This window comes from Elaeis guineensis, chromosome 6, assembly GCF_000442705.2.
Source record: "Elaeis guineensis isolate ETL-2024a chromosome 6, EG11, whole genome shotgun sequence".
Classification (NCBI taxonomy): Eukaryota; Viridiplantae; Streptophyta; class Magnoliopsida; order Arecales; family Arecaceae; genus Elaeis; species Elaeis guineensis.
Genome location: NC_025998.2, coordinates 30,910,735 through 30,924,540, shown reverse-complemented (window position 1 = coordinate 30,924,540; position 13,806 = coordinate 30,910,735). Strand labels below are relative to the sequence as shown.

Sequence of the window (13,806 nt, the reverse complement as noted above, 5' to 3'; positions counted from 1 at the left end):
GGTGACTGAAAGTAAAAATCGAAGACAGAAGTTGACGTGGAACTTAGCCAAGGCATTAACTTCGTCTAACTACCCACGAAGATGCTGTAATAAATAAATTATTTTAAAAAAAAGAGACGGTAATGGTATTTTTACTTCCTGACTAGCTCGACATGCTGTCATCGAGTAATTTTGAAAAAAAAATGCTGCCAAAAATATAGGATGCCTCGGAGCTCAGGAAGGAAGGAGAGCGACTCCGAAGGTGGAGAGAGAGAGGAGCAATGTTTGAAATGACAAAATGAGAGAGAATGAAAAGCTAAAAAAATTGCTTTCAGAAGATAGAAAAACATATTCATCTAAAAAAAATTTGAAAAAACGAACCGTGATTAGCATTTAATGAATGTCACGATCGGACGGATGGATGCCTCCATTTTCTTGGTGCAAAATGAAGCCCCATTCTGTCTTCTACGTAAGTGCCATGCAGCCTAATCGCAGCATTCAATGCGCTCCACATCGGATTTATTACACAAGCGGCGGTGTACAAAGAATTACTCTTTTGTCCCTCGGGTTCCTCTAAGATGTCTGCATCACAGCAGCCATACTTGCTGGGGCCAAGTTTCCATCCGACATTGCATGGAGAGGTGAAAAAGACTTCAACCAAAAAAAATAAAAGTTGAAAAAAATAATAAAATTGACAAAGTTTACTTGATAAATTTGTGTAAAGATTTTAAAATTAGTGTATGATTCCATGGCAAGAGAATAAATGCTTTTCTGTGAAGTATTGGAATTCATAAAAAGAAAAACATGATGGCCTTCCAAGGTAGAACCGTTGCACCATCTACGAGTACGAGTTCGCTACATGGTCCCAAAAAGTTGATATAGAAGTCATATAACCTTGTATTAGTGATGTCATTACCAAATAAACAATAATTACTATAATTTCCATCTTACTCCTAAGATGATAAAATGCGAATTTCCAATATAGTTTTTACACCATGCTAGACTATATTGTGTCCATAATTAATATGATAGCCTACAACGAGTTCCTATACTTAGATAACAATAATTAATATGGTAACCTGCAACGAGTTCCTATACCGAGATATGTTGCCAGACTTGAACCCAATGTGGCATAACTATTTGCAATTGGTAGCACTCATTGCGTCAAAAACTGAGAATTAAGCTACCAAAATTAGATGCCATGAGAGGGTCGTAGCCCGCCTCCCTCTCTTTCTTGTTTTCTCTTTCTTTATTTCTCTCCTTCCTGTTTTCTGAAGGTTGCCGGACTTTCTCTCGATGTTGGTAGTGGGTCTTCATTGACGGGCGACGGATCTCCAACGGGCATTGGTTGATGAAAAGCCGGGCCTCCCTCCTCTTTAATGGATCGGCTCTTTCTTTCTCTCTCCCTCTTCCCATCCCGCGCTTTGACGTGACCGATGATGCTCTTCTCGAAAACGTGATGGTTGACGATGTTCTGCTTCATGCACTCCTCTCTCTGACATGATGGACGCTCTTTTCTTCTCTTGGTGTTCTGCTCTTCACACCATCACGATCTCTAATAATCGACGATCCCCTCCAATAATCGACGTCGCGTCAACCGCAGCGGCATGGTAGGATTTTTTTTTTTGTAATTCAACTTTCAAATTTTGAATGTTAAAAGATTTCGAAGGGTTGATTGTTGGTTGATGGACTGGTAGGAGAGAATTGAAAATTAAATTTAAATTTCAGTATTGTTGATTTAGAGATTTTTTTTTTTTTTATATATATTTTTTTTTAATAAATTTTGGTGCTGTTGTGTTAATGCACATTAGTTCTTTTTATATCAAAAAATTAGATATCATGAGTCTTGATTTTAGATAATAATGTTATAACTACAAAAATTATTGTTAAATGATATATAGTATGAAAAATTATAATAATTATTAATTTTTATTATTTTTTGTTACTTTCATTATATCATAATAACAAAAATAATGACTGATTTTTATTTGTACCTTTTTTGAAATAAAATATTTTTAAATTTAAATTTTTTATCTCAAAATTATTTGCAAAAATGATTATATGGTCCAAAAACAATATTTAGTTATATCCAAAAATAATATTATTTATCTAATAAAATGAAAGAAAGAAAAAACCGGTGTTTTCATTGTTGCCACCATTATAACAACTATTATTTAGTAATTATTTTAATTTAAAAAATTTAAAATTATTTATTAGATAAATAATAATAATATAATCATTATAATAATGAATATTAATTTTTGGTAGGTTCTGTTAACAGGATAATAGGATATCCGAAACCTTGCTATAAATTGATTTGACTCGCTATACCTGCACCATAATAACACGCACAAAAAAAAGGCTACAAAACTCCAGAGCAAGGTAGATTAGACTGTGTCATCAATGTGAACTTAGATGTATTAGGGTCAAAAGCTAGTGTCCCAAACTTTCAGAGGCTATCAGTGAATTTAAATTCCACAATGGAACATCATGATTCATGAGGCATTAGTGGAAAGTAAACGAGGAATTTGCATGGAACAGTCATCTGTCTATTTCCCAAAACTTTTTAAGGAAAGAAGAGGTTCCTGGGTTGCCATGGACCTTCAACATCAATGTGTCGCGAGCCAAGTGATTCCTTTTCAGGTACATGGTTTGAACTGTTCCTTCCCACCAGACACTCAAAGCTCCTGCCGTTTCTTTATAAATTCCCCCATCCCATCCCTATTTGCTGGTTCTTTATTCCGATCTCAGACCCCTCTTAACTAATCATAACTAATGCATTTCTTCTGCATTCCGTTTATTCCTACTAGCTCTAGATTTCGCGAGTATTTGTCCAATGCCGTCCTATTGTAATCACATCCAAAGTTATTCCAGTCTCAGTGGAGTGGAATCTGGAAGGTCTTGTTATCTCTCTTCTTTGCTCCATGGTCGTCTGAAATTTTCTTATTAAAAATATTTCATACCCATATCATTTTATCCATGAATGGTAACAAAAACCACCTCTCTCCCCTTTGCCCAAATTCCAGTGGGAAATTTGGGTATGTTCTTTTCTCAATGATGGGCTCAGTTCCCCTTCTGGCCTTGTGTTTCTCCGTTCTTCTGATTGGGGCTGCGGCCGCCGGCCAGAACCGCACCGGCGTGCCGTCGAAGCCGAGTGTGGTCAACATAGGGGCTCTCTTCACCTTCAATTCTACTATTGGGAGGGTGGCGAAGCTGGCGATTCAGCTCGCCGTCCAGGATGTGAATAGCAATCGGAACCTTCTTGCTGGGACGATGTTGAACATCATTCCACGGGACACGAATTGCAGTGGATTTCTTGGAATTATTCAAGGTATAATGACATAATTATTTGGTGATATAGTTTTGATAATTACCATTGTTTTGCAATTAGGAGCTACTCAGTAGTGACCATTTTTTGAAAATTTAAATGTTTTGTTTAGCGTGCTTTGTGGCATTTATTTAACTTATGACCGTAGGATTTCACGAGTCTGCGTTCTTTTTAGCTTCTACTGAGATTCTAAATCTAGTTATATGTTATTGCATTGAATATTTTTGATGAAGCCGGCATCTGTGCAGTGTTGTATCTGAGGATGTCGAACTTCTAAATCCTTAAGCTATTGTGTATATGCATATTTCATTTTTGAAGTATGCTCATCATTAACTTTTTGCTTTTTTTTTTTTTCTCATGTTCGATTATTGTAGTATTGCTCTGTAGTAATTTCCAATTTCATCATTTTATTCCTTGTTCTGTTTGATGAAATATCTTGTGATATTTAGTGGTTTTCTTTTTTTTTTTTTTTTAAGTTTCTGCTTCTCTCTTTCATTATGATGAATCGGACGGGCACATGTCTTTACAAATAGAAGGGTTGACTAGTTCCAACTATAATTTTGTGCAAACATAGGGTGATCTAATGTTATCGGACTACCTTCTACTTTTATGACAATTTGTGATAACCGAAGTCGTGGATAGGTTTGACGAGGTAAGCTCATGGTTTGTGCAGCCTTGCAGCTGATGGAGAATGATGTGGTTGCCGTAATAGGTCCACAATCCTCTGGAATTGCCCATGCCATCTCTCATGTTGGTAATGAACTCCATGTTCCTCTACTTTCATTTGCAGCGACTGACACCACTCTCACTTCTCTGCAATATCCGTATTTCCTACGCACAACTCAGAATGACTATTTCCAAATGAATGCAATAGCTGACATGATTGGATATTATGGATGGAGAGAGGTCATTGCCATCTTTATAGATGATGATTATGGGAGAGGTGGGATCACTGCTTTAGGTGATGCCCTTGCAATGAAACGCTGTAAGCTCACCTACAAAGCTGCCTTCCCTCCTAATGCTGATAGAAGTGTAATTAGTCAGTTGTTGATAAAAGTGAACCAGATGGAATCTCGCGTTTTTGTTGTTCATGTAAACCCCGACTCGGGGCTTACTGTTTTTTCTGTTGCACAAGATCTTGATATGATGGCCAAGGGCTATGCATGGATAGCGACAGATTGGCTTGCTTCTGTTTTGGATTCATCCCAACCTCCCAATCCTGACATAATGGGCCCCATACAAGGGGTCATTGTTCTCCGCCAACATACCCCGGCTTCCAATCGCACACAGGCTTTTATGTCCAGATGGAATAAAATGCTTCAGAAAGGGAATGCGACCTCAAGCTTAAACACTTATGGGTTGTACGCATATGATTCGGTTCTGTTGGCTGCCCATGCCATTGACCGTTTCCTTAATGACGGACAGAATATTTCTTTCTCTAATGATCCTCGGCTGCATGATGCAAATGGAAGTAGACTGAATTTAACTGCACTCCGGTACTTTGATGGAGGTGATAAGTTACTTGAGAATCTGCTGCTTACAAATTTTACAGGGCTAACCGGCCAAGTTCAGTTTGGTTCAGATAGGAACTTGATCAATCCGGCCTATGATATCCTTAACGTTGGAGGGACAGGTGTCCGGAGGATAGGATACTGGTCTAATTATTCTGGTCTCTCTGCTCCTGAGACTTTGTATGGAAAGCCACGAAATGCTTCCACCACTAGCCAACAGCTTTATAATGCCATTTGGCCTGGTGAAACCACAACAAAGCCACGTGGTTGGGGGTTAAACAATGGGAAGCCTCTGAGGATAGGAGTTCCATACAGAACAAGTTATAAAGAATTTATATCAAACGACACTGGTCCTGATAATGTAAAGGGGTACTGTATTGATGTGTTTAATGCCGCAGTTAAACTCTTGCTTACGATGTTACACCCTCATTCATTCTATTTGGAGATGGTCATAAGAATCCAAGCTACAACGAGCTTGTGCAGAAGGTTGCTGATAATGTGCGTGTTGCTCCTGTAACAGAATTGTGTTTTAGATTTTACATAGTTTATGGATCTACTTTACTTGGATTTGTAATTTATGGATCTACTTTACTTGGATTTGGATGGTTTATGTTCTATAAGCATCTTAACCTACATGCTTTCTTCTTTAGTACTTTGATGCAGCTGTAGGGGACATTTCCATTGTGACAAACAGAACAAGGATTGTAGATTTTACGCAGCCATACATTGAATCAGGCCTCATAATCGTTGCACCTGTCAAAGAGATTAACTCAAATGCTTGGGCTTTCCTAAAACCATTCACCGTACAGATGTGGTGCGTTACAGGGGCTTTCTTCCTTTTGTTGGAGCAGTTGTCTGGATTCTTGAGCATCGCATAAATTCTGAGTTTCGTGGATCTCCAAGGAGACAACTTGTGACAATATTCTGGTCAGTATCCTTGACTACTTATGTTATTTTTATTGATAAAGCATATACAAACGGTCATAAATTCAATTGAAAGCTGCTAAACCACATATTTTTAATAAAACAATGGTCTGAATAATTATGATTGAATAATACTGGTTTTACAGCTGTAAAACAAGGAAAAAAGATTGATATTAATTGGTGGAAACCAATTATTGCAAATATTAAAGGTATATTCTACTGCAATTTCACTTGTGTACTCTTTAATCAGGAGTAATAATTTACAGGAGACAACACTATCTCCATCCAATAAGTTGAATACACAAAATGACTGTTATGAATTTACATTAGTTTAGGTTGTTTTGTTTTCAATACTTTTTGTCAAATATGAGTGGCAAGTGCTAGAATGAGTGCTATTGTCTTTTTAGAGCATGAAATCACTATATACACCTGCAGAACCTGCATCCCAAATGAGCATATAATACTCCAGGATGCATATCTATTGAAATTATACATACAATTCATATACGGTGTTATAAAGAAACCTATCTATGCATTGATAATATACGGGACATACATTTTGGGTAACATAGATATAATACTGTAGGTGCTATGCTCATAATTTATTTTTTCAATCACGTCCCCCTCCTGAAGAAAAAGAAAGGGGAAAAAAAAAAAAAAAAAGAAAACTTCCCTCAACTCAAGGTGGAACTGATTCTTTTCAACAAAATTTATTAGAAAAAAAGCAATATTTCTGTGATATCCAATCTTTAGTTCCAAAAAGTGACAAGTGAAATGCTCCTTTTGTTGACTGAAGCAACAAGCAAAACTCCAACAGTGAAGGCCTTTCAAAGGGTAGCCAATTTATGGCCTTGAGCAGTTATATTTTGGCTTCAACCATCAGTTCCCAGTCCCCCTGATGGAGTTCTGGTGGAGCTTACAGACTGCAGGAATCTAATGTGTCTTGGTTTTTGTTGTTGCCTTCAAGACTTCAAAGTGCATGAACTGTGAGCTTATTTCATTTTTCATTCGTAGATAGTGAATAGTGAAGCATTGGTGGACTATAGCATGGACTAATTTCTTAGCTTACCACTAGAAAGTAAAAGCTTAAATTATCAGTGAAGGGGTCAACAGCGTATAGTAGGCCTCGAAACACCCACAGACATGCAACCTAGACCATGCATGTGAAAGCATAAATATAACTCAAGATAACAAGTTAGGAATGACCCAAGTAAATGGGATTTGAATTCATGACCTCCAGCTCTTGTTCCACATTAACTTACCAACTAAATCCCAAAAGCTTAAACCAGCAAGGGAAGGGATCACCATGGTATATCGAGCTTTAACCTGTTGGGATGGTGTCTGGCCTCATGTGGACCCCTATCCCAGTCTGGTTTTGATCCACGCCTCTCTCGTTTCCTGAAGTGAGTGAGTTGTTGGGGGGGGGGGGGGAGAGAGTTGTGATGGGTGTGGTTATTAAAATCAAGCCCTAAAGCACAGTTGTGGGCATGGTGGAGAGTGCAACTGGACACACATGAGAGAGGAGAGGAAAGTGGGAAGAAAAGAGAAGAAGAGAAGAGAGAGGAGAGAGAAGATACTGGTAATTTATCTCTGTATTTTCTCTGGTGATCATCCCTGGTGCTTTCATGTTTAGGTGATACTGGCATATGTTGTGTATGCAAGCAGTGAGCCTGTGTGGTGGAATTTGTAACCAGTCATTGCTTAGTGGATTGATCTTACTGCCTCTTAGTTTTTCTCTCCTGAGATTTTTCTGTGCAATTGTGTACCCACTTTATTGCTTGTTTTATTATCTTTTGTGGTTTGGCCATCCTATTGCTACACACAAAACATGCTTTGTTGTTACACCAACTTGCACAAGCTTCAGCATGATGTTGCACAAATGTCAGCATGATGTTGCACAACTTGCATAACAACTCAAGATAATGAGTTAAGAATGACTCAATAAGATTTGAACCCATGACCTCCTGCTCTGATACCATGTTAAGCTATTACTAGACCCCAAATATTTAAGCTGTAAGGGAAGGCATTGACAATGTATATCATGCCTTAACAAAAATGATGTTGTGGATGAAGAGCAATCTGGAGGCAGCAAAGTCTGTTATAGGTGGTGCTTGTGCTCGAGTCAATTGTGGGTTTTAGACCTTATCAGTCACTCTGTGGAAGTCAACATGATGGGAAGTGGGATGTTGTAACACTCATTTTAATTCAAGGAATAAAGATAAAGAGATCAGGCTGGATCTTATACAGAATTTGCCACAACATAAATGGACTGGTTGGTGATAATAAAATATTTGTTATGGGAAATATAGAAAGCAAAGAACATAATGTAGCAGTCATAGCATGAATACAATTGGATAATGGTGGCTTGAGTGCTCATCTGCAAGATGAGTTAAGAGAATGCTTACATTCTAAGATTAGGAGTCACAGTACATAAAAGCATTAGTGTTGTTGACATCATCTTGTTGACTATGTAATGTTGGATATTATGCAAGCCCTTTAGCAAGCTTAAATAGTGGTCAAAGAATTTGCACAACACTGAACAAATAATCATGTTGGTAATAGAAAATGATCAAGGTAATTGGCAGAACTCCTAGAAAGTGGGCCTAAACCAAGGTTTGAAGCTTCAGCTGAAACCAATCCAAAATTGACTGAAGATTTCGGTTTTGTCCAGTTTTGGCTAGCTTCAGCCAGTACTGGTCAATTTCGACTTTGTAGTTTTATTTGAAGAAAACCAAAACTATTATTTTTATTGTTATTTTTGTGTTTAACAAGTTAAATTGTTAGTATTTTCTAAAATTGACAAATATTATTGAACCATGTTTATCGAAGGCTTTAATTATTAAATTTGTGTTACTTGTATTGAAGTTTTGTTATTATGATGAGTAAGCTGCATATTGAAATATTGAATAAAACTTGTTCTTATTTGTAAGGTCTTTTTTTTTTTTGTTTTTTTTTTTGGGGTGGGGGGGGGTGGGGGTCTTAGATGGGTTATTCAAGTGAAATAGAAAACATGCTTATATGTTTTTTTTATCTTTTCTTGCTTAGATGGGTTACTAAAAATGGGTGGGCTGAAATGCTTAGATGGATTTTTCTTCTTAGTTGAGTTATTAAAATTGGCAATAGTATTAATTCAATACAGATGAATTTTTTCTTGCTTAGATAAGTTATTAAAAATGAAGTAGAATGAAATACATAGAGGGAAAAGTTTATCTTAATTAAAAAAGGGAGTAAATAGAGGGAATCTATCAAATGTAAAGAGAAGCGTAGGTAATTTGTAAAAGTTATGTGAAGTGTAGTAAAACACTGTATCTTGCAGTGAGTTGAAATTTTACATAGCATATCAAGTTTAAATATAGTTTGCAAGTAACATAAATCTATGCAAAGTACACAAATTATAATCCTAAATTACTCCAAATATAACAAGTACTATGAAATAACTTTACCTCGATTTTACTATTTTTCTTAATTTTTCTTTTGTTTTGAGATTTTTTCTAACTTTTTTGATCGAAACCTGAAACTTGGTATGAAACAGTAGAAACCATTGAAACCACTTGCTTGGCATTAGGCTTTTTTTGCCACCTGGGGATGGGCATGCTGGAAAGCTTGTTTCACAAGTCCTCATGGCAAGGGTTAGATAGGTGTGCAGGTATGCCACTGGCATTTGAATAGCTAGAAAGAGGTTAACCGAAAGGAGGATACAAGAGTAATATAGGCCCAAGTGCCTTAACCTTAAAAAATTTTTGCCATCATCATACCGTTGTTTGAAAGAAGATGGATTGGGTTATGATATAGCCTAGAATACAGTTTGAAGAGATCTAAGTTAACTCTACTTCAAGGTAGAGTTCTAGTAAACTGCAAGATAAAATAAAACTACTGCAAAAATAATAAAAATAAATTAAGATTCATTGATGTTTGATTGAAAAGTCTCTCTTTTTTGCATTACAATGTAATATTTATAAATGACCCTTATTAACTATCTTGACACTTGACCATGCTATTACATGCCACATGTGCCACTATTGACAAGATAGGTAATGTTGCCACTCCACTTACATCTTGAGTAGTGGTAAGATGGGTATCAATACTCACTATGGCTTATCCTTCTATTGTGTGCCATATGGGCCATTATTGCTATACATGATACATAGTTTAACCACTCCTCCCATGCATGGTAGTGGCCAACCACCATCCTTGGACTTTGCTCTACTAAGGCCTTGTCCTAGGTCGATTCCTCTTGTTTGCTCAGTTTACGTCACTGGGTCTACATCCTTAGTATTTTGATCTACACCTTTGGTATTTCAGCCAAAAATCTTGTTATTTCAGTCAGAAATCTTGGTGTTTCAGCCAAAAATCTCCTTTGGCATATCAATTAGAATTTTAGTGTTTCAGCCAAAAATCTTGGTGTTTCAGCTAGAAATCTTGGTGTTTCGGCCTGCACCCTTAACATTTCAACTAGAAATCTTGGTGTTTCGGACTGAAACCTCGGTATTTCAGCTTGCTCTAACACTTTGTAGGAGGTTGGTGTGCAACTTAGCCTGGTGGCTAAGTATAACTTCAGCCTGCTGGCCAAGTGCTTCATCCTAAAATTCTCAGTCTACACCTTGGTACTTTAAGATTGACATTCTTCCAAAACCTCCTACTCAGCCTGCCCAATATGTCCCTTTTGAAGACTTGCTATTACTCGGTCTGTACTAATGACCTTTTGAGACTTATTGTTGATTGGTCTTTGAATCACAGGTATTAGTCTAGACATGGTGTAACATTGCCAAAACCAAACTCCACTTAATGGACCAAAGCAGAAACCGTAACCAGGTTTTAAAACCTAGGGTTAAACTATGCTATAAAGCCTGAAGCTATAGTTTCAACGGTTAGAAGTTCATTTAGAGTGATAATCACGTAACTCTGACAAACATCTTTTGTATTTTCTTCTAAGCACAAGGAAGGCTGTATTCAATTGGCAGAAGAAAAATGTCATGCATGATCCACACTGAAATTTAATTAGGATGAAAATGCTCTTTAATTTTTCAAATCAATCATGTTGGTTATTGCAATTTTTGAGTGTAATCCCTTCTATATCCATGCAAAAATGTGCAGTTATGTGTTTTCTTAGTCTTTTCTGATATCAAGAATGGTGATCAGATGTCAATCGATATTCAAAACCTTGCAAATTTAAACAATCAAATGCTGTGCAGGAATTGCTAGGATGGCAGTCCTGGTTTATCTTTTTGATGTAATGGCTGGGCAACATACCCTCTGAGGACTTATGATTAGTGTTTCTTCGTAATCAAAGCTGAGTGTTTATGCTACTAACAGTGATGATGACATGTTTTTTTATGAATTTTGGACTTATTTGGACTTTTCTTTTTTCAGTTTGTTTCAAATCATGCTGGAGTTTGTCTAGATGTCGATGGCTTAAATCAATCTATCTATTTGTTAGTAATCTGGATGTTAGTCTGTTCAGTCTCAATCCAAAATTCTGGCTGGATACATTGTTATTTGACCATATTATCAAGCAATGGTGGTTATACATATCTGAAAGATTTGACTTGGATTGAAACATATAAGTTTGTCACCACCACCAACACCCCCACCCCCCCCCCCAAAAAAAAAAAAAAAAAATCATCTTATGCCAATTGATATGCCTTCTTTCAGGTTTCTGTAGGTCTATCATGATCTTTTGTACTTATTTATTTCTACAATTTTTGCTTTGAATATTCAAGAATTCATTCAGCTTTGTTTGTTTTACAGGTTTAGTTTCTCAACAATGTTTTTTGCTCACAGTAAGTAAATATCACCACTATACCACTACCTTGAGATTTCTCAGTGCTGTGGGTTTTGCTTTCTCCCTTAGCACAAATCTCTATTGAGTATGGAAGTCCAAAATTCCTATACTAAAGTTGTGTGGGGTCTGTTTCAGGAGAGAACACTGTGAGCACCCTCGGACGGTTTGTGCTGATCATATGGCTGTTCGTAGTGCTAATTATCAATTCAAGCTATACTGCAAGCCTGACATCAATCCTCACGGTTCAACAGCTCTCTTCTAGGATTGAAGGTCTTGACAGCTTGATATCTAGCACTGACCCAATTGGTTACCAGCTAGGATCATTTGCAAAGAACTATCTGACAGAGGAACTCTACATAGCTGAGTCCAGGTTGGTTCCTTTAAGTACTCCTGAAGATTATACAACTGCTCTTGAGCGTGGGCCAAAAAATGGGGGTGTATCTGCAATAGTAGATGAGCTTCCATATGTTGATATCTTCCTGTCTAAATACTGCGAGTTCAAGACAGTAGGTCAAGAGTTCACCAAAAATGGATGGGGATTTGTAAGTATCAAAGGTTCATATTCGTTCATCGCATTTCTTTTTACTAACGTATCAGAAGGTCTGAAAAAAGTTGGTATCCTTTTAACAGGCCTTCCCAAGAGACTCTCCCCTTGCAGTGGACTTGTCAACAGCCATCCTTCAGCTGTCAGAGAATGGCGAACTCCAAAGGATCCATGACAAGTGGTTAACACCTGCCGGATGCATTTCACAAGATGCAGGACCTGATTCAAACCGGCTGAGCCTGAAAAGCTTCTGGGGCCTCTTCCTTATTAGTGGCATAGCATGTTTAATTGCTCTAGTGGTATTCTTTATGAGAATATTTTGTCAGTACAGCAAGTATAGTAGCCAAGAGCAGGTTGAATGCCCCGTATCCCAGAGGAGTATGAGACGTCCATCACACTTACCTAGCATCAAGGATCTGATCTCTTTTGTTGACAAGAAGGAAGAAGACATTAAGAGTGCTATCAGAAGAAAACCCGGTGATGAACTGAATCAAAGTGGTCAGGGTTCAGATGGACAGTCCATGTCACCGCATAGAGGGATTTATTATTAGTTTGGGATTAATGGATGGACTTGATTGTAGTTTTTTTATTAATAGACTGTTGGAATTTCGTGTAGGAGCATGCATGTGTGTTTCAAAAATTTTTTTTAAATAATGCAGTAGAATAGAAAATTAAAATATTTTTTAATCTAAATCATGCATGCATAAAATATAGAACACAAAGATCTACTTTATATACTGAAATTGAGCACATGCTGAATTTTATGCTGAAAATAAATATGTGATCGAATTACATTTGTTTCATAATTTTTTTTTCGAATCTGATCTAGAAGAGAGTAGATTCTTCCTTAGCTGCGCAAGTGTCTGGTCTTTATTGGTATTCACTCAAGATCAGCTTGGAACAGTTCTCTTTGATGTTGATCTTTCTTCTCCAAGAACAATCACCTTGCGAATTGAATGATGCCTGTATCATGATCAACTCTTTGATCTTTTCTTTGATTATTTTCTTTTTTTCTTCTCTTGCTCTTCTTTCCTTGATAATGAAGCAACCAAGGTCTGAAAATCAGTAAGTAAAGAGGACATCCAAGCTCTTTTGGGTGTGGAGATAGAGGACGTCCGAACTCTTTGAGTGTTGGATCCAAAGGGGAGAAGAGGGAGGTGTAGGAAAATCTTATGGGAGGTGGGCTACTGAAAATTTGATATAAAGAGTCTAGAGAGAATAGGCAAAATATTTGAATCCTATTCAAAATCAAATAGCTTCTTAATATAAGTCCTACTTGTATTATAGAAATCTTTGTAGCCTTAGATGTTTGATCCCTTTAAGGAGATCCATTAGGTGTCTTTGCATCTATTTTTCACATGCCACATGGGGCTTAGGGATGCTCCATGTTGGTCCTTCACGTCCTCTTTTAAGTGGGCACGTCCAACTTAATCAAATCAAGTGGTGTTCCATGCAAATAATCAAAAAAATAATTAAGGATTTAAATCCTTAATGTATATGATCTAAAATTCTAGGCATCCAATAATTGGAGCTCAATGAATCTAATTCATTAAGGTTATTAGCAGATAATTAATTTAAATTAATTTTATCAAAATAAGTAATTCAAGTGCAAAGAAAAATTGGGTTCAACTATGTGCTAGCAAGATTATCCCAAATTCAATATGATTTTCTAAACCAATTGAGACTTCATAAGTTAATAGCTTATTTCAGATCTAATCCTTTATTGTGTAGCCACATA

At 36.9% G+C, this 13,806-nt stretch overlaps 1 protein-coding gene across 1 annotated transcript; it reads left to right on the top strand.

Annotated features, from left to right (window-relative positions):
* The first annotated feature begins 2,833 nt into the window (after nucleotides 1–2,833).
* On the top strand, nucleotides 2,834–12,720 carry LOC105046924 (glutamate receptor 3.4-like). The gene is given in 8 exon segments (XM_019851210.3): nucleotides 2,834–3,310; nucleotides 3,981–5,225; nucleotides 5,228–5,316; nucleotides 5,469–5,655; nucleotides 5,658–5,745; nucleotides 11,491–11,522; nucleotides 11,660–12,066; nucleotides 12,155–12,720. Coding segments are annotated over 8 exon segments (2,865 nt in total). The 5' UTR covers nucleotides 2,834–2,958; the 3' UTR covers nucleotides 12,620–12,720.
* The last annotated feature ends 1,086 nt before the right edge of the window (nucleotides 12,721–13,806 follow it).